Genomic DNA, 20,172 nt, shown 5'->3' with positions numbered 1-20,172 from the left:
CACACAAGAGCATATAAAATCAGATCAAAAAGTATTCAACTGGTTAAGAGAAAATCTAGTAAAGAAAATGTTAAGATGATAAAGATCTACTGTATAACTGAGCTTTCCTTTGCCTTGCAAAGTTCATTACAGGAAGGCCAATTTTAAAAAGTGTCCCAAAGGAAATATTAAAAAACCCTGGAACATAATCCATAGGAAATAGCTAATTTTTCAAGGCAGCCAACATACCACACCCACACGCTGACAACCAGCAGCTTTATCTTGATCTGAGGCTCTTTTTGCTTCCCTTTTGTTCTTATAAAATTGCAAAATCTGCATAACATAGTAGATGAGCTATTAAAGTTCTCTCGTGCAAGTTTAATTTTAAAAATAAAGCAAAACACAATCAGTTTGCTGCAAAATTACTAAGCAATGGTAAATGCTCTGGTAGGCTTGCATTATGTATATAAACTAGCTCATTTCGATTTTACCATTCTCCCTATAGAAAAGGCAAAACATCTTTAGGAAGCATTTAATAGAATATTTTGTGCAGCTCTTATTTGACATTTTGAGAAGAAATATACAAGTGAACCTGGGCTCATCAAGGGGCCATTCTGAACACAGTATCCTGCTTATCCTTATCCTCAGTGGAACTACTGATAGTTATGATCGCTGTTGCCATACACTCTACAAGCATCCTGCCTTACCCTGCTACTGCCAGGCTCCATTAACTGAGACCAAATGTACACAAAGCATTAGCAGCCACATGGGACTAGAGGATTCTAGTACATGAGATTATGGAATTGGCAACACAAAGTATTTTCATTTTTATGAATATCCATTTTGTATTTTTATCTATTTTATTATTGGTATAGAAGCTTCAGTACTAGGACGTGAGGCACAATTGTAGTCAGTACAATGAAATCATACAATTGCTTCAGTAAATGTTAAGAATAAGAGCAATGCAGTAAGGGTAAGGGTAGACAGTGAGTAACCCCAGTGATAAGTTTTCAAACGTTTTCACTATTCCAGCCTGGTAAAATCCCACTGCAAGACTTTCTAGGTGACTCTGCAAGGTGCAGCTGGAACTCCAAGCACTATTTAAGGACAAAATAGCGCTCCATTTGTATGCATGAATTTCATACCCATTTATGAACTTGCTAGAATATTGCCAGCTCAGAGCTTCAGTGTCCATTTTCTTTAAATACTAAAAAGATGATTTAACATGCATGTTAAAAGAAGAACCAAACTCTTGCACACAGCAAGATGCTGTAATGATAGAAACATAAACTCTAAACTTCAGATTCTTAATAATACAAAACACACTAAGCTGGTAGCAACCAACACTATCGTTTTCAGCAAATGTGTTTCACCTACTTACTTTCTAGAATTCATTAACCTAGTATGTTTAGGAAATGAAACCAAAAAGTGACTGTTTCTCACCTAGGAAGTTACTGACAGCACAGAGGCATCTTGTGCATCTCTCACCAGAGCTGCACTTCCCTCTCAGCACATAAGAGGACTTCAGCAGCAATTTTCAGTCACTCCAATACTTAATGAAAAGGAAATCTATAGAAGCAGTGGGCTCTGCAATGCATTTTGTCATCTTAATGTCTTTCTTTCAAGTTTGTTTCTACCATAAAAATTTTTCCTCTTAAAGTTAAGGTATACTGAACTAAAAATTTTTTTAAAAAGCTGTTTTAATTAAACATTGAAAGGTTCTCCAATTATTAAGAACTCAAAGTATCTCTGTGCTTCAACACTAAAAGTGGTATTGCCAGGTACAGGCCACAATTCATGCTTGTCTGGACTAGTCTGCATAAAACATACTATATAGTTAGACAAGACACATTAAAGTCTCTGCTCTTTAACTCTCAAATTCCTATAGGTGAACTCTGTCATCCAGCAGCATGTGGTCAGCAGCAGAGTGGACAAGAAACCTTCAAGCTAGAAAAGACTGCCTGCATTTTAGTTTTGACTAAACAGGATATATAATACCACCAGTCACCATTAAAAGCTTCATGATTAGATTCAACATCTTTTCATAACCTCATTCTTCTCTAATGGCTATTGATCTGAAAACCTTGACGAAAAACTCTAAAGGAAAAATGCTGCATCATTGTATGGTCAAGGGATTGAAAGAAACAGCAAATATGCATTACAGAGTTACTTTCCAGCTATAAGCAACACAAGCTCATTAAAAATGGCTGCAACAGCCACTGCTATGAAAGCATTTCCTCAGAGTGCATCAGATGGACTGAAGAACAGGTCTTGAGATTAGAGGAGTGGCTTATATAATAAAAGTCTTATCAAGCATCTTCAGGTTCATGCAGATTCATCAGACACAGTTAAACAACTGGAACAAGCATTACAGCTATTGCAAATATGCCTATGAAGAACAATCCTCTTAATATCTCAGGTCAAGAGCAGGGGAAATAACCCAATAGCACCTTCCATGTTTAAACACTCAAACTTTATCTCACAAACTCCTGAAATAAAGAAGTCATATTCTGAGTCTGAAGAGCTTTTCCTCTAGCTTGTATCAGTGAAAGTAGGGCTTAACAGCCTAAATAAGCAAGCCAAATAATCTAACATGAATCACAACAAGCATCAGGAAATCAGCTGCAAGACATTTAGTTTCTAATACTAAGTTCTTAAGTACCAGTGTAAGTATGAGAACCCTGCTTTACTTCAAATTTAAAACTGATCCCAAATAGAAGGTGCATCTTCCAAACCATCTGTAATCACAGGCAGGAACGTGTTTGTCAAGGTTCCTCCTTCCTCCCCCACAATACCAAAAGGTTTCTGAATATATTCAGTCTCTCACATTTAACTGTTTTGATGAAAGGAGTCTGCTCCCTGCATTTGGTTTCCCATTAAAATTCACCTTAGGAACTCATACACATTACTTATAGTCCTCAGTAAAGACACCGAGCTGCATAACTGAATTTCTCTGGTTATTGGTCAAAAAAGCACTATACGCTACTCAAACCTCCCCACACACACACCTCAGAAGCAATAAAGCTTCTTGGTTACTAATAAGTTTTCTATAAGCCTTTCTAGAAAAGCACAAAGTGGCACAGATATTTTCATAAAAGGAGCTGAGGGCTAAAAGGTGTTTCTTAAATCTACGTTTTGAAAGCATCTGATTTGAGCCATGACTACACTTAAATAAGAACACTTCTTATCAACACCCTAACTTTTAGCAGAGGTCAGACATGCCCAACAAGCCACTCACAGGGCAATACAAAAGGTGACACTGGTCGCTGTTCACCAGGAAACACACACAGCAGCACATGGACTTCATGCCCAAAGGAACAGGAGGTGACCACCTCAGGAAGCACACTCTCTTCAGCCTTTTTCAAGTAACCATTTCAAAAAGCCATAGGGACAGATTAGTCTCCTACAGACTGACATGAGGGAGGAAGACAACCACTGCATCTCTGCAGTACACATGTAGTCAAATGAAAAGTTACTTTACATGTGAAGATTTAAATAGTCTCGCTTCATGATGGCAGCACTGGGTTAGGCGTTGCCAAGACCCCTGCTACACAACCCAAAGTTTGCCAAGTCAAACGACTTACCTGGAAAGCAGCACTAACAGCTGTGACAGATGACAGAGCACAGGCCCCTCACAGTGACTCTGTATCTGAGGCAGTTTCCTCTCCTCCTCCTCCACCCTCACAAAGCAAACAAGCGGTAACACAAACTGCCACAACCTTCCCTCTGAGCCAAACCCGCTGCACATGGGAGAGGGAAAAAGTGCAGGAGTCATTCTGCGAATTGAGGTCTGAGCAGCTCCTCTTAAAGTTTGCAGTTTGAGGTGAGCACTGGGGAAGCATTTGCCCTGCAGAATTGTTGTTGCGATGGGTCCATCACAGATCTGCTCTGAGCACCTTTGCCTTGCTTTCCATGGGTGCAAGGGAGAACAGAGGATGCTAGGACACAGAGGGAAGAATGACAACTGTTCTAAAGCCTTCAAATTGTTCAATGAAAACTCCTCCTTTACAGGTTTCAGGGTTTTATTTCACAGAATCACAGAATGTCAGGGATTGGAAGGGACCTTAAAACATCATCCAGTCCAATCCCACTGCCAGAGCAGGAACACCCAGACGAGGTTACAGGGGAATGTGTCCAGGCTGGTTTTGAATGTCTCCAGAGAAGGAGACTCCACAACCCCCCTGGGCAGCCTGTTCCAGTGCTCTGTCATCCTCACCCTTCTGTCACATGAAGAAGTTTCTTCTCATATTTAAGTGGAACCTCCTGTGTTCCAGTGTGAACCCACTGCCCCTTGTCCTATCATTGGCTGTCACCGAGAAGAGCCTGGCTCCATCCTCCTGACACTCACCCTTTACATATTTACAAACATGACTGAGGTCACCCCTCAGTCTCCTCTTCTCCAAGCTAAAGAGCCCCAGCTCCCTCAGCCTTTCCTCATAAGGGAGATGCTCCACTCCATCATCTTTGTTGCCCTACGCTGGACTCTCTCCAGCAGTTCCCTGTCCTTCTGGAACTGAGGGGCCCAGAACTGGGCACAATATTCCAGATGCGGCCTCACTAAGGCACAGTGGTTGTTTGTTGGTTTGTTTGGGGTTTTGTTTGTTTTAAATATCCACTTCAAAGTCCAAGTGGGAACAGATGACCTGCATTAAACTTTTAGCCTTACTCATCCCCATTAAAGGAAAGCAAAACCTGACTCTGGAACTAATTAATCAGCTTATAGACATACTCTAGCAATTACTTTGATTAATCTTTCTTACAGTAGCAAAAGAAGACACATGTAACCTGATCCAGAGATGAACTCAGTGTTCAGGATATGAGAGGGAGTTCAGCTTTCCACAGATATTCTCTTTGCCCCTCCAGGATGCAGGTATTGTTTGTCTTTTCTCTGGAGGAGTTGCCATATTCCCCTTCCTATTCTCTCACATACGAGTTTTACTGATCTGTTCCTGTTTGGCAGTTCAGTAGTCCTTGCAGAAACAAAAGGGAAGCATCTTTGCATTTTGACCGATTCACAAGGCAAAACTTATTGGAACAAGACCACTCAAAAGAGGAGGAAAAAAAACCACACACACACCAAAAAAACAACAACAACAAAACAAAAAAAACCCAAACAAACAAAAAACCCCACAACAACACACCCACATACCACACATGAACACATGATACCTTCAGCATTAAGCAATTCTTCCTAGGAATCCTATGTAACTCTAAATTGGAGCAGGTCTCAATCGTGAAATCGGTAAACAGACTACAGAAATATTTTACCAAGACAAACTAGTCTTCTGCTGAATTATAAGCCAAGAAAGCCTTTCTAAAGTCATGTGAGAAGCCTTTGAGGTTTCAGATGCAATATCTGGCAGCCCATATTAAAGGGAAGCTATCATTCCATTAGTAGTTTCTCATGAACACTAAACTGTAACTTGACTCCCCTAGTCCATGGAAACTGTTAAATTAAGGAGATGGCCCACTGGGCCTCCAGAATACACTATATAACCTGTTGGCCTGAAGTTCAGGGAAAAAAAAATGACACCAATGCAAGCAAACAGATTTGTTAGGGCATGTTAAACTAAAAAGCATAAGAAAGACTTAACGTAAGCCTAAATGACTGTTCCCTTATCAAGTATATTTAAAATGAAACCTGGGTTTTAAACCTAAAGGTTTGCAAGAGGATTCTGCAGATTCTAAGACATAAACATAGCAAGTTACAAGACGATTATTTCTTAAGTAGCTTATTAAAAAACAAATTTCAGCACTTAAATGCATACAGATCTGTTTTGAAAGATAGGTTCCTCATATTCATCCCCTTCTACACCATCTCATGTTCTGTCATCTAGAACTAGGGCATGAATATTTCAATATTTGCTGCATTAACTGCCCCTAGGTAAATTATTCCCAAGCTGGAAACTCTTTAAAGGAATTAACTTCATGTAGTACTTTTTGGTTGAAGTATTCAAGAGGATGCCTCTGATTTGTTGCTATGTAGGATATGTAAGATTCAGGCATACTCCACTCAGCACACAAGACCTCATTTTGAATACCATGTCCAGCTTTTGGAAGTGCCATTCAAGAAGGCTATAAACCAACCGAAGGGTTGCAGCAACATGAATTACCAGAGTTCTAAAGAAAACATACCTATTAGAAAAGGTTGAAGGAGCTGTTAAGCATGAAATAAGAAGCTTAACTCTAAGAGAGGGTGGGCTCAGGAACAAAGTACAAACTCATCATTACTTTGTCTATCATTGGAGATAGAGTGTGTCACAAAAACCTCTAAGTTAGGAAACTCTGTCAGGAAATGCAAGTGGGACTGATTCAAATACTTCAAAGAAAAGTACCCTGAAACTCTAATGTAGCCTTAATATCAGTATCAATCGAGCTTTGCCAATTTTTTATGCTTCATGCTTGATAAGGATGGTCAGAGACACAGCATAGAATCGAACCTATAATTAAAAACTGATGATGATTTGGGACAAACATTTGTTATCTTAATATTGAAGCCCTTATATTCCTCTATATTGATCCCAGGCAAGATTAAATGGTCCATCATTAACCACAATGAAAGTCTGAAATTCACTTAACACTTATAGCGAAAATATCATTTTAGACAGGTTTGTAAATCATTACCAAAGAGTAGATTCAAAAGCCGGAGTCCTACTTGAGCAGCAACATGGCAACCAGCACCTTCATATGACTTTGAAGTATTTATGCAATAATCTTGCTTTTTCTTCATATCAATAGCCCTGCTCTGCTACTGAGCATTAGCATTCACAGACCAGAAATGCAAGGTAACTTTCAGTACTTGAGAAGAAACAAATGAAGAAGGAATCATACCATGATATAGAACACTTCCATCAAAAACATCAGGTATGGTTTCTTTACGGGGAGAAGAATGCTTATTTATTTACCTGATCATGATAAGTGTTGCACAACGTGGTTTTGTGAAAACTGAGGAGAACTTAAAATGCAATTCTACACCACAGACTATTTTCCTTTTCAAAAAAAATAATGAACAGGCCTACCATGATTTTTAAACATTATTTAACACTAATGATTAGGAGTCATGTATTACAACCTTCGCTTACTACTGTTCGTCCTTTTTACTATCAGCAACAATTTTTCAGAGCTCCTAACCCAATATTCATTGCCTGGATTAGTACATGCCCTTTACTTAAATAGCAGGCTTACATTCAGACTGATATAGAGGAATGGCTAATTGCAGCAGCATACCAATCCCCCTCAATCTCCGCAACTTGTGTACAAACAGCACAGAGCAAATGAAAACTGCAAGTTTCACATACATACTCACCAGATTTTGTGTCATTATCCCAATCCCACGCTTCTAGTATTAATGTGAACGATCTCTGAAAAGAAACAAAACACCAGTTAGATAGTAATAAACTAATGCTACACATCAGACACAAGCAGTGATTTGCAATTATTAGGTTGGTGCAAAAATAATTGCAGTTTTTTACCTTGAATTTTAAATAATTATAAATAGTCTCAAACACATCTTTAATCAAAATAGGAACCATTACAATCAACACATTTTTGCCAACAAGAAATTAGTTTGTTTATTCCTGCAGCATAAAAATCCATGCTTCAGGATACAACGAACTGTTGGAAGCATTTTCTGCATCCTGCTGGGTGTGGAAACATTTTCCCTGCAAAAAGTTCTCAAAATGCTTGAAGTAGTAGTCAGCTGGCAAAAGGTCAGGTGAATATGGCGAATAAGGCAAAACTTCATAGCCCAATTTGTTCAACTTTTGAAGTGTTGGTTGTGTGACATGTGGTCAGGTGTTGTTATGGGGAAGAATTGAGCCCTTTCTGTTGACCAGTGCTGGCTGCAGGCATTAGAGTTTCCAATGCATCTCATTGATTTGCTGAGCAGACTTCTCAGATGGAATGGTTTCACCGGGATTCAGAAAGTTGTAGTGGATCAGATTGACAGCAGAGCACCAAACAGTGACCATGACTTTTTTTTTGGTACAAATTTGGCTGTGGGAAGTGCATTGGAGGTTCTTGGTCCAACCACAGAGCTGGTTATTGTCATATAAAAATCCACTGTTCATGGCACGTCCCAATCTGGTCAAGAAATGGTTCACTGTTGTTGGGTGGAATAAAAGATGACACTTCAAAGCAACAACTCATTTGATTTTTGGTCAGCTCATGAGACACTCACTTATTGAGCTTTTTCACCTTTCCAATTTGCTTCAACTGTCAGATGACCATAGAATGGTCAATGTTGAGTTCTTTGGCAACTTCTCATGTAGTTGTAAGAGGATCAGCTTCAATGACTGCCCTCAACTAGTCATTGTCAACTTCCAACAGCCGGCCACTACACTCATCTTCAAGGCTCTCATCTCCTTTGTGAAGCTTCTTGAACCACCACTGCTGCCTGTTCATGGGCAGTTCCTGGGCCAAATGTGTTATTGTTGTGAGTTGTCTCTGCTGCTTTACGACCCATTTGAACTTGAATAAGACAACTGCTTTAATTTGCTTTTTGTCTACCATAATTTCCATAGTCTAAAATAAATGTAAGATAAATAGCAAGTAATAAGTCAGCAGCAAAAAAAAAAAAAAACAACCCACAAAGTGAGAAAAGCACATTAAAATGACGTATAACACAACCACATTTATTTCAGAATGTATTCCAATACCCGACGCTAAATTTCAACAACGCAAAAACTGCAATTCCTTTTGCACCAACGTAATAGCAAACATTGCTGCTACAAGAAAGCCAACTGAAAGCAGTTTAAATTTTACTTCTCTGCTGTCATGTGAAAGCCCTTGAAGGCATCTTCTCAAAAGCATGAAATAACAGCATTAAAAACTGTGGGGTGAAGCATGCTAACAGCAAAACAAAAACATCCCTCCCCACACAGCAAGGACTGAATTATTATTCCCTTCCCACTGCATCTAATTTTCAGCTTTGCTTCGCCACAGAAATCCTTTTCAGAAGTAGCCCTAAAAGGTTTGAATGAAGTGAGGGGTTCTGAAGATTGGGAAACAGCCAGGATATTTAAGACTTAAGCAACTGAAGACCATTAAAAAAAGGAATAAAATCAGAGTCATCCCTTTGGAAGTGCATAAAAAACCCCAGTCTATATAACAGATCATTTTGCTGTTTTGTAGGAAAAAAAAACATCTCTAAAGAATAAACACACAAAAATCCACGATGCATCTATCAAGAATTTAGACTTCTTTCTCATGAAAGGGGTAGGGTGAAACACAGACCTGGAAAAGACACAGCATAAACATAATTGCTAAAGGAAGCACACTTGGTAGTATACCTTCCCCTGAGGAAAGAAGTTTTAAAATGATTTGGAAAAAGCATGAAGGCTTTACTTCACTAAAGCAAGGCTTCAGGTGTTTTTCTTGGTTTTATGACCAAATATGTAGGATAGATAGATAGATATTCAAATACTAAACTTTTTTAGGAAAAAGTTACTTTATGCATACATGTAATGTTTACCTGTTGAGTTTAACAAGAGCAGGTGTCAAACCCTTCAGCTTTGACAGTTTCCAGCTTGACCAAGTTAATGTTGAGATTCTCACACACATTTAAAGCCAAGGAAAAAACCTCTAAGAACAAAAACTTCTCGCACCACTATCAAAAAACCCCTCATGTATACATCTTTATGCTTAGAGGCAAGCCACGCCAAAAACTGAAGCTCATTAAACACAGCAGAGCCAAGCCTTGATGTGCACAGAATTCACAGGCTAATAATCTATGAATTCACATGGACTTGGGGACATTCGGCCAACAAATTGAGAGCACCGTCTTAGGAAGAGGATTATTGAAGAATTCAGCTGCCCTTCACAGGGTGCTTAGGACCATTTTGCTGTTACATACAGACTCTCCCCACCAAGGAGGGTTGATCGCAACACTGAAATATCCCTATTTTAGAACAGAAGCAGCAACAACAAAAAGGTAAGTGCGGCACCCTAAGTTTGCCTGAGGTCCTTCATGACTACAGCAAGGGACCAGTCTACTCAGAAATGAACTTAACTGAGTGCATATTTTTCTATTACTTAGTTACATTAACATATAAACCACAAACTATGCTTTTGAAATACTTTTCCGTACTTGCAGCTTCAGACATATACCAAGGAAGATAATCTTCTATCATTGAAACAGATAAAGGTTGAGTGGTAAATAGATTACACTCAAGGAAGGAGGGAAGAAAGAAGCTCAGCAGTGACAACACTGGACAGAGGCATATTTGAACTCCTTTGGAAAAGGACAACTGAGAGACCAGCTGAGACAGTAAAAACCTCTGCTTCTGAGGTACGACAACATCACAGAACTCACAACTCCACAATTATTTTGAAAACAAAAGTTAGTGGAACATTGCAGTAGCTTCACCCTTCAACTGCCCACTCTCCCCTGTCCCCCAACCTCAGCATTGAGGGAAGCAGGATAGCATCCTCCTGTATTCTGAAAACACTACCTGGTACCCATCTCCTAAAATAGTATCTGAAAAAGAAAATAAGCCCTGAAGTTTGACTCTGGCAATTGCAAGTGTCCTTATTTGGGGTCAAAATTAAGAGTGCTAACCTAGGCAGGATTCTGCAAATCAGTGCGTGATCCAAAGCTCTGTTATCCACTACCCCTGCTTTTAACAACCAATCTTCTAACATCGGTTTTCCTGTGTTCCATTGATTTGTCTTAGAAGTACAAAATAGTGCTCAAGTGCTTCCAGATGTCCACTTACTCATCTTATATAAGTGCTGCTCTTTCCTCCTGCAAACTGGCTGCTGCATCTGACTGCCCACACAGGCTAATACAGGGCAAGAAACAAAAGAAATAATTAAGCTGGACTTGCTGCCTTCAGAAACATATTGGTCAACTATGATTTCCCAACATTCCACCTCAAAGCAGATTTGTATCTTTGCTTAGGATGCTAGAGAAGTTTTGTGGGTAAAAGAACTCCATGCAATGCGCTGCTCCAGCACACACATGCTGGAAGGTGTGAATAGGGATAAAGAGGCATTCTACCAATTTTTACATGCTTACAGTTCCATAGCTCCAGTGGCAAATCTGACCATCTAAGCCAGCACAGACTCTGGAGTTGAAAAGATTACTACCTTATAGAAACTTAACAGTACATAACAAGTAACCATGACTCTGGCGCACAAGTCTTCTTTCAAGATGTGGAACAACCAAATTTCTGGGCAAATAACCGACCCTGCAGCCCACGCAGCTCGTGCTGCCTCCCGGTGGCAGGCAGGGCAAGAACATGGCTCTGCAAGCCCCAGCTTACACAGGCCTGGTGTCAAGCATTTGCTTCTACCCTCCTCCCACTGGTGACCACCAAGAACTATAAGCCCATCTATAAAAAACTTAAACATGCGCAACAAAGACAAGACCGACACTATTGAATCCTTTCACTTACTGGCATCCCATTGCCTCACTTGCCCCGTGTCTACTTCTGGTCTAACAGTCAAGCACTTGGCCATTTACACATGAGCAACAATGCAGAGTGTAACATTTTAGGAAGAACTCAGTCACACTTTAAGAAATGAGAGATGTTATTCAAATGGCAGTAAATGGTATTGATAGACAAATGCACATTTACTGGAAAAATCAGTTTCAGCTGGGACAGTTCTCAGTTGTGCAACTTCCTGCTCTCTACTGACAGTTACAGTCACCCTTAAAAACCCCCAACAGACACAGCAGGAACATAACCAGAAAAACTGATTTTGTGGCTATCCTGCCTCTAGAGAAGACAATTGTTACCAACCCAACCTGGCACCTCTTAGCACCTCCAGCTAGTCAATAACTACAAAGAGGAATTCCTCTCCACAGTAGTGTGAGGGATAATCACATTATAGTTTCTACACCTCAAAACCAGAAACAGATCCTTAATCTACTGGTTAAAAAAAAAAAAACCAAGCAAACAAACAAACAAACACACACACACCAAACACACACCTCTCCTGCCTGCCCCAAAGTACCAAGTCTTGCAAAATATCTGCTCAAGTTGTTATAAAAAGAAATGCAAAATTCAAAAGAACAGCTGAAAACTTACAAAGAAGCACCACTGCTACCAAATATGTTCATGGTATGCAGCACTGAGAGCTTTCCAGTTATTGCTCAACTATCAGCAACATTTGTTTGACTACCAGAAACATTTATTAGTGAAAACTTCAATATCCATACACTCACCCATACTATAACCCTGTCCAATAACCACAGTAAGAGCTGTAAGCTGAATGACACTAATGGATACGAGTTCTGAAGAACACTTTTAGCTTACGTAATGGACATACTCATTTTATAAAAGCTCTGCCATTGACTTGCATTAGTCGCGTCTCTGCTCTCCAACAGAAAGTCTAACATAGGCAACCCAGCACGACCTGCAAGCAACTCTTCTACAGCACAGATGCTTATACCAGACATCTTTCTTAAATCATGTTTCCAGAAAACAATTACAGAACTTGCATTAACTTAGCTCTTGTCCAGAACCTAAGGTCAACCCATACTGTGGATCTTTAAACCCCTCACATCACCAGCAGTGTACCAGCTCTTTGACATATCATGAGTAAGAAGGGGCTAGCTTATAAGCTATTTAAGGTAAAAAGTTATCCACAGGGGTTGTTGATTAACATAGATGTGCGTTTAAGTGCCAGCATAAATTTAACAGACAACTCTATTTTTCCAGCAAGCACCCCAAGAATGTCTCAAATTCATGAGTATTTTATGCATAATACACACAAAGGGGTGAATACAGAGCACTGAAAACATACTTGATTCTACAGACTTTGGTGGCTAGTTTATCCTCCATAGAGAATTAAACACAAGACAGCACTTGCGCTCATCAAATCAAACCCCAGATGATGTTAAAGGCTACAAGTCAGAAGAGAAACACCAGCACACTTCTGCAGAAAAGCTCAGCTTTGTGAGGGAACCATTTTGTAGGAGTTAATTAAATAGATACACCAGGCACTTTGGAAAGATAGAAATTAAGCCTGTTTATCCTGGTTATGCTGTTTCAGTTGTGTTCTTCTCAGGATTGGTGTTGACAAAAGCAACTTCAAAGCATTATTCCACTGTTTACATTAAACAAAACACTCCCCATACTATCCCAGTTACCTCCTTTCTGGGGAGGGGGGGAAACAAGACCTGCAATATCTGTTTGGCATTTTTCTTTACGTGAACTATTACTACTACCTTGATATTTACAAATCAACATTCAAAAGTGGTGTTTTTTGGTTTTTGTTTGTTTTGGTTGTTTTTGACAAAACAGACATGTCAGACTTTTTAGCCCAAGAACGATGATTGATCTGCTGACAGCATTTTCCGTCAGGTATAGAACTTCTGTGCTGCGACTCAAAGCCTGAAAACTGCACAAAGTTAAGGTTGAGGTTAAATCAACGGTTGATATTTTCTGCATCAATAACAAGCTATTGTGTATTAAAATACTTCCACTCTAAACAAAGAATCACCACTTCTGTGTGAATAAATGGACTTTGACTGGAGTTTCTACGTGGAAAAACCTCAGAAAAAAATCAGGAACTGGCTATGAATTAGAAATAAGTGTGGCTCTTCAGTAAATCCAGAGCCCAGATTATCTTCCTGTTCCAGTCACACAGTAAACACAAGGCCTCATCACCAGTCCATACCATTTCCTTTCAAATCTCAATCAAGGATATGCAACAGTTCTATTTGAACATTTCAACAGTAAAAAAAAACAGGTCAAAAGCCAGCAGCACATCATTACTCCTACTGCAGATATTACAAAAATTATACTAGTAATAACTCATCACCAGTATTCCTTGCAACCAAGCACATTAAGTCTTGATCAGCACAGTCAACACTCAGATTTGCTTTCCTAAGAAGCTTCTAGACAAGTCAGACAAACACAGGTTTGAGGGCTTCCCCCCCAGCACCTCTCTCCCTCCCCCAAGCAGGATGTTTGCCATGGAAAAAGCTGACCTGAAGGCAGGCATATTCTGTTTCCTTGCCCAGGCGCCCTGCAGCTAGGCAAGTTCTTACAGCTTCCTCATGAATAAGCCAGAAGTGCAAAGAGAATAAGGGAGAAATGAAGAAACACTCCAAAAAGGTCGAGGACTCACTGTCAACACAGCTTTAAAGGCAGACAGATGGAAAAAGCCTGCAGGTTGGTCTTTTAGAAGCAGACATTATAAAGACACAACTGAGACCTATACTGAAGGAATAAATGTTCCCCATTTGTGCGGGGAAAGATGTTCTTTGAAACCTGAAGGATGTTTCAGCCATGCAAGAACTCATCTGCTGAACGCAAAGGCCATTCCATCACACAAAATAAAGGCACCCATCCTCTAAACCCTCATTTTTCATTTGAGAAGTAAGCGCCATTGGCACAATGAGTCCTAAACAAAAGCCACCCCTTTGGAAACCAGGGCCAAAAAAGAAAACAACAAACAAAAAAAACCAAGTGTTATGAGTGCTGTGGAAGGCCAGGTTAAAATACTGCAAACAGCAGAGAGGAGAAAACAGTTGAGCAACCTGCAGCTTTCTGTTTGAGAGCAATTACTGCAGTTATACTCCTCTTGGCCCAGGCACAAAAGCAGGACAGTGTTTACAAGCTTTGGAGCCCTCCTGTTGTTTGAGGGGATCTCTTCATGAATTAGCCCCACCTGACAGTCTTTAGGAAGCCTGCAAAACCGGGGAGGGAGAGGGGGGGTATTTTTTGCCACAGTTAACAGCCAGCAAGCTGATATCTCTCCGCCTACATGAATTTGAACACTTCATTCCACTCCTCCCCCAAACTAAGCAAAGTCAAAACTGGAGGAGTGTGTATGTGTGTACACATATGGGGGTGGCAAAGGGGAATATCTAGATGTCTAGACTATTAAGACTCATTTCATTGCAAAAGGAGCACAAATCAAAACAACAGGTGAATAACGCAGTCCGTCTCAGAGTTAATATATCAAATTTAACACCCAGGTAGAGACTAACCTCCCATTAAATAAAATTACTCAGGAACTGGGTGGAAAAATCCTACCAACAACCAGCCGCATGCATCTAGAAGATAAAACAACTTCAAGGAGGAACTCAAAGAGGTATTACAACATCTATCTGGCAGTGCCTAGCGCTTTGTGAAACAGGAGCAGAAAGTGATTCTCTCCAAGGGGATCAAACTATCAGATCGTTACATACTTTACCAGATTATATAATTTTAGGAAGATCTTCAAGTGAAAGTTTGAAGATACTCTGATCCTGCTGCTATGGCATAATGCAACAGGAGTTTCTTGATATGAGGGTGTCTTGGGACAGCAAACATTTTAACTGTGGATTTCTAAAAAACACCTGAAGTCACATATTAGCTTTAGCTTATGCCTGTAGAAACAATGACTCATTTTCAGGTAGCTCACAAGAGGCAAAAATGCCATGCCTCTGACTAGAGCTCCTCAAGGGAAGCATTAATGCAGCCACCTCAGACCACATACAGAGCAAGGAGAAAGCTCTCTGGAGATCCACCTACATACGAGAAGCTAAACTATCAGAACACAGACTCCCAAAGCTTCTTGTAACTTGGCACCCTGGGCAAACTCAAAGCAAATCTCAGCCGATTCAACCCCGTGACAAATGAAAGGTCTTACAGACATGCACATTTGCTCCCAGTACCTCAGTACTGGCTCTGACCTTTGGTCCCAGCCTCTGTCAGACAGCTGCTGCAGACAGAGCAGCATCCTCCTTCAGTAAATAGGAAGCATCCACCTCACAGTTTTCACAGTGCCAGGAGCAAATCACTAGCTGCTTAACTCCGAAAAGCTGTGGGAGACCTGACCAGGCAGTAGTTATGTCAGAAGAAAAGCTGATCTGCCAGCTACTCCCAGAACACTAAAAGGTTCTATTAGAGAAGAGCTCAACCCTATTTTAAAGCAGTGCCTTTCACCATTACACACACAGCAGAAATGCTAGTGCTGAGGAACAGAAGTAATTCCTGCCTCTGCTTTTTATAGCTGTCTGCTGTCCATCCCCGCCCTGCCCACCCCCTCCCAACTCCCGCACATACACGTCTCTGTACATGGGGAGATCAAGTTCCTACTCTGAAGTCCAAGCTGTCAGCTGGGGCCACTTAAATTTAAACAAACACCACAGGATTGGCTTCCAAATCATTTATTTCCCTCATACTTCCAGAACTAAACAAACAAAACAAAACAAAAAAAAACATGCCAGTGAAAACATAGCTACTTATCCTTTGCTGCAATTTTCCAGTAAGAAATGAGACTAATATCAATGGGTAATACCAATGCAAGCTATCAGCTACCCCATTTACCAGTTTTATTGAAACACACACTTTACTGCAGATACCTTCTGCTTATGCCACCTCTAGACACCTCCTATGAACCACAAGTCTCAAGAAAAGTATATCAAAAACACAGAATCAACTGGGTTGGAAAAGACCTCAGAGATCATCAAGTTCAACCCTTGAAGTTATCAATACATCAAGGATGACATAGGTGAATATTTTTGTTTTGCCTACCAGATGAGCAAGCATAATGCTCATAAAAAAAATAATCTTTTTAATCTTAGGTGAACTATTAGTAACTAGAACTTTACTGTAGTGACTAGAATAGTAGCATTCCAGGAGGTCTTTAAACCAGTTCTTTAATATATACACAGTTTAATCTCACCAATTATTTCTCTTTCCATGGTATCTTTAAGAATTCTTTGTACAGTATTTCAAATATTGTTATTTAAACATCCAACCTTGATGAATATGAACTAATTTTCAGAGAGCCTCATATAACCCTAAGTTAATGACACCTGTGACTGTTCTTCTGCGCAAGCTTTCATTGATAAAGCAAGTTAGCACAAAATATGTCTTGTGACTTGTCAATTCCATAAACAGCTGGTCCTTTGACCCACCAAAGGCAGCTTGTTTCTCACTAAGCAAGTTGCCTTCACAAGCTTCACCCAAGTTCTTTGATCTGACCACAGTAACACTCTCATCCATGTCTTGATTACTTAATATTCAGAAGTCAGTTGAGAAAGTGCGCCCTGGCTAGATGGGATGCTTGAGAATGGGGTGGAAAACAGGGATTCTGTAAATGCAGGTGAAAGGAAGCAGTGTGGGAGGGACAGCATCCCCTGAAAGAGGGATGTTAGAAATCAAAGGTCCAAAGAAAGCAACAAGAAGGAAGAAAGAATCAAATTATTTCCATGAGAGGAATTCAAGACTTGACCAAAACTCCACATGGGAGACAGACACCTGGAGTATGCAATAGAAGTTTGCAACATTACAAAAGACCCTGGAGAGGTTCTCGTTCTTGACAAAAACTTCAGTTTTTTAGGGCATCAAATCAAGATAACAGGAACCACAGTCAGAAGAAAAGAAATTAGATGGCACTTTATGTAAAGTTTGGAAAAATGTAACACAGGTTGCCCAGGGGCAGAGTGGTTTTAAGAGCTTTGTGGATCCAAGGGCAGACTGGCAGAGATACTGAGCAGAGACCCATCAGCTAGTTCAGAAGTTCCCCGGTTGAAAACAAAAGTTGGGAGAATTAAAATAAATTTTCTATATTCTTGCTCTTAACCTTCCATGAGCATTTGCTTATGTTGCCTGGACTCTGGTTTCAGTACAGGTGCTTTCTGAAACAAGTATTCCAGTTTTTCTGATGGCTGACATTAAAACAAGAGAGTACATAAAAAAAACTCAGTTACACTGTAGAATCTTGCATGCCTGCCTGAGTATGCATCCCAGGGTAATCAAAATAACAACCAAGGAATGTTTGGAGAAAAAAAATGTAAGCCAGGAGAAAGAAAACACAGTTCTGAATTAGGTTTATAATTTTCCCAGAACACCTCTTTGAAAGCCACGTCAGAGGTCATAACTGAAAAACCTAATCAAGATTCTTCTTTCTGCCATACTGAAATGTCACATGAAATAATTGAAAACAAATCACCAAACCATGTATGCCATGTACCTGCTGCAGTAGATGCAACAAATGCTATTCAGAGAAAAGACAAGCTGAGCTAAAACATTTAACTGGGAGATCTTACTATTTGGAATAAAGATTTAGAGGACTATAAGCTTTTCTGAAACTTCCCCTAAGGAACAGCTAATCACTCTTAAAAGACTGTCTGGATTAATTCAGGTAGCACAAAGCAGAACATACTGTCATCCAAGGCAAGATAAGAGAAATGCACAAATACAACAAGATTGACAAGTGTCAAGTGAAATACTAAGCTTACTGATTTAATAGCAATTTTTCAACATAAAAATTTATCAGCACATTTGTGATACAGATCCTGGTGTAACTATTAAAAAACAGTATTTGTCTTGGGGAAAACTAAACTGAGGTTTACACAGAAAGGTAACCAAAATAACTAGGCAATTAATCTTCAAACTTTAGTTATTATACATATAGTAGTCAAAACAAGCCCCTATTGGCTTCTACACAACATAGATGAAGGCTGGTGCTATTCATAGTTACTCTTACTCCACTAGAAGTGATGCTGCACTGTCTATATATGTCACTGAGCCAAATATCACAGGTCTAGACAGACATGTTCTTCCACACTATCTGAAGAATACCTCTCCCATTAAAAGCCAGACCTCTCAGTCACTCAGAAACCAGTCTCACTAAGACGGAACAAAACAGCTTTCAAAACACCACCTATACTCTCACTCTCCAGGGGAAATAAGGGGAAGAAGCAAACAGGCATGGTGAATATTGGGTTAGCATAACCAGCACAAATGCTGTGAAGGCAAGAGCACCTGTGACAGGCTGGAAATACCAACTATGAAGAAATAAGACGTGTTAGATCTCTAAAGCCAGAAAGGGGGGAAAAATTAAATTTAAAAAAAGTCATAGACTTACTGCAGAAGTTTCCCTAACTTAACTGAACCACCTCAAAAGCAACACTGCTATCTATAAAACTTATCATCAAATATTGTAAGGAAGTATTGTCAGCACTCAAGACACAGTCTACATGAAGAAGATCCAGTCTCTTCAGAGCCAGACTGATTGCTTAGGTTTCTAGAAGATGCTCCTTGACACTCCGAATGGCTATGCTAAGTACTCCTGATAAAGGGAAACAGTATATCTGCTTAGCTGCTGCAGCAGATCCAAAGGGCTATGGACTTGACAGTCACTATAGGCTCAGCTCAGTCCAGGACTCAGACAACACAGATCTAGAATTTGAGCCAAGATCAGAATCGTTAGTGACCTCAGGAAACATGTTTTAGACCAAAAGGAACAGGGGTTCTATCACAGGCCTTTTGAGGCCACACCTATGGAGGTCAACCTATTTCAGGTAAAGTTTTTGATTTGAACTTTTGCACACTGTCCAGGAGGGAAAACATGCCTTACACATCTTGGTCAGTACGCACAGAACACAACCTCCTTCAGGTCTCTAACCAGTCATGGCAAAAGACTTCCAGAACCTCAGTAAAACTGCTTTTCTTGTACAAAAAGGAAGCCCACCCCACCACACACATTCCAATCTGCAAAGAGCACGGCAGATTTTGCCTGCATCTTGGAGATGGATCGTTAGATCTGCTGGACACAGGCCCACCTAGAACCCCTCAAATAGCTTTAGGCACATGTAAAACAGGCCTCAAAAAAGACACCTTTTCCCAACTCTGGACAGCTCTTCCAGATGCCAGAGCACTGCTAAGCTCTTCTTGCTCATACACGACCCACTGCGGAAGAACAAACTGCACTATAAAGAAGGATGATATGCACACAGACTAAAATCCGACGGAAAAGAGTCTTAACAAATCATTTTGCTTGTCACTTATCTTTGTTTCAGTAGCTGATCAGGAGGTAATGATGAGCACAAAACATGAAAGAGTTAACACAACCAGCAAATACCAGTGCTCAGAAGCAGCATTAGTGACCACTTCCTACTGCCACAGCTCCCCTCTGCTACTTAATTTACCTAACACAACTATATACGCTAAACCTTTAGACAATCTGATTAAAAGTTAACCAATCTTTAAATATCCTTTGATATAGGTGTTAATATGTCTTGCTCCACCAAGGTTTTCTGGAAAGCAAACTGGGATATAAAATAGCATCAGCAAGCTTTCCTTCCATACCGTAGAAGAATTCAGTATAACAGAAAAGCCAGTCAATTACCAAAACAAAACTATTTTAAACAAAACAGCTACCAAAGCAATAGAATTTGGTGTTCTATACTACAACCATACAAAAAGAAGAGACAACATCCAGTAGTTTGCCCAAAGGTAGTCA

General features: G+C 40.0%; 1 protein-coding gene across 2 annotated transcripts in view; it reads right to left on the bottom strand.

Annotated features, from left to right (window-relative positions):
- JAG2 (jagged canonical Notch ligand 2) overlaps positions 1–20,172 on the bottom strand; it is a 71,746-nt gene that overhangs the window by 37,314 nt on the left and 14,260 nt on the right. For both annotated transcript variants that reach the window (XM_065063293.1, XM_065063294.1), the window contains exon 3: positions 7,286–7,340. In XM_065063293.1, the coding sequence (XP_064919365.1) occupies positions 7,286–7,340 (55 nt within the window). The remainder of the gene's footprint in view (positions 1–7,285; positions 7,341–20,172) is intronic.

Source organism: Columba livia, chromosome 5, assembly GCF_036013475.1.
Source record: "Columba livia isolate bColLiv1 breed racing homer chromosome 5, bColLiv1.pat.W.v2, whole genome shotgun sequence".
Lineage (NCBI taxonomy): Eukaryota > Metazoa > Chordata > Aves > Columbiformes > Columbidae > Columba > Columba livia.
The sequence above is the reverse complement of the archived record's forward strand: the minus strand, read 5'-3'. Positions and strand labels throughout refer to the sequence as shown.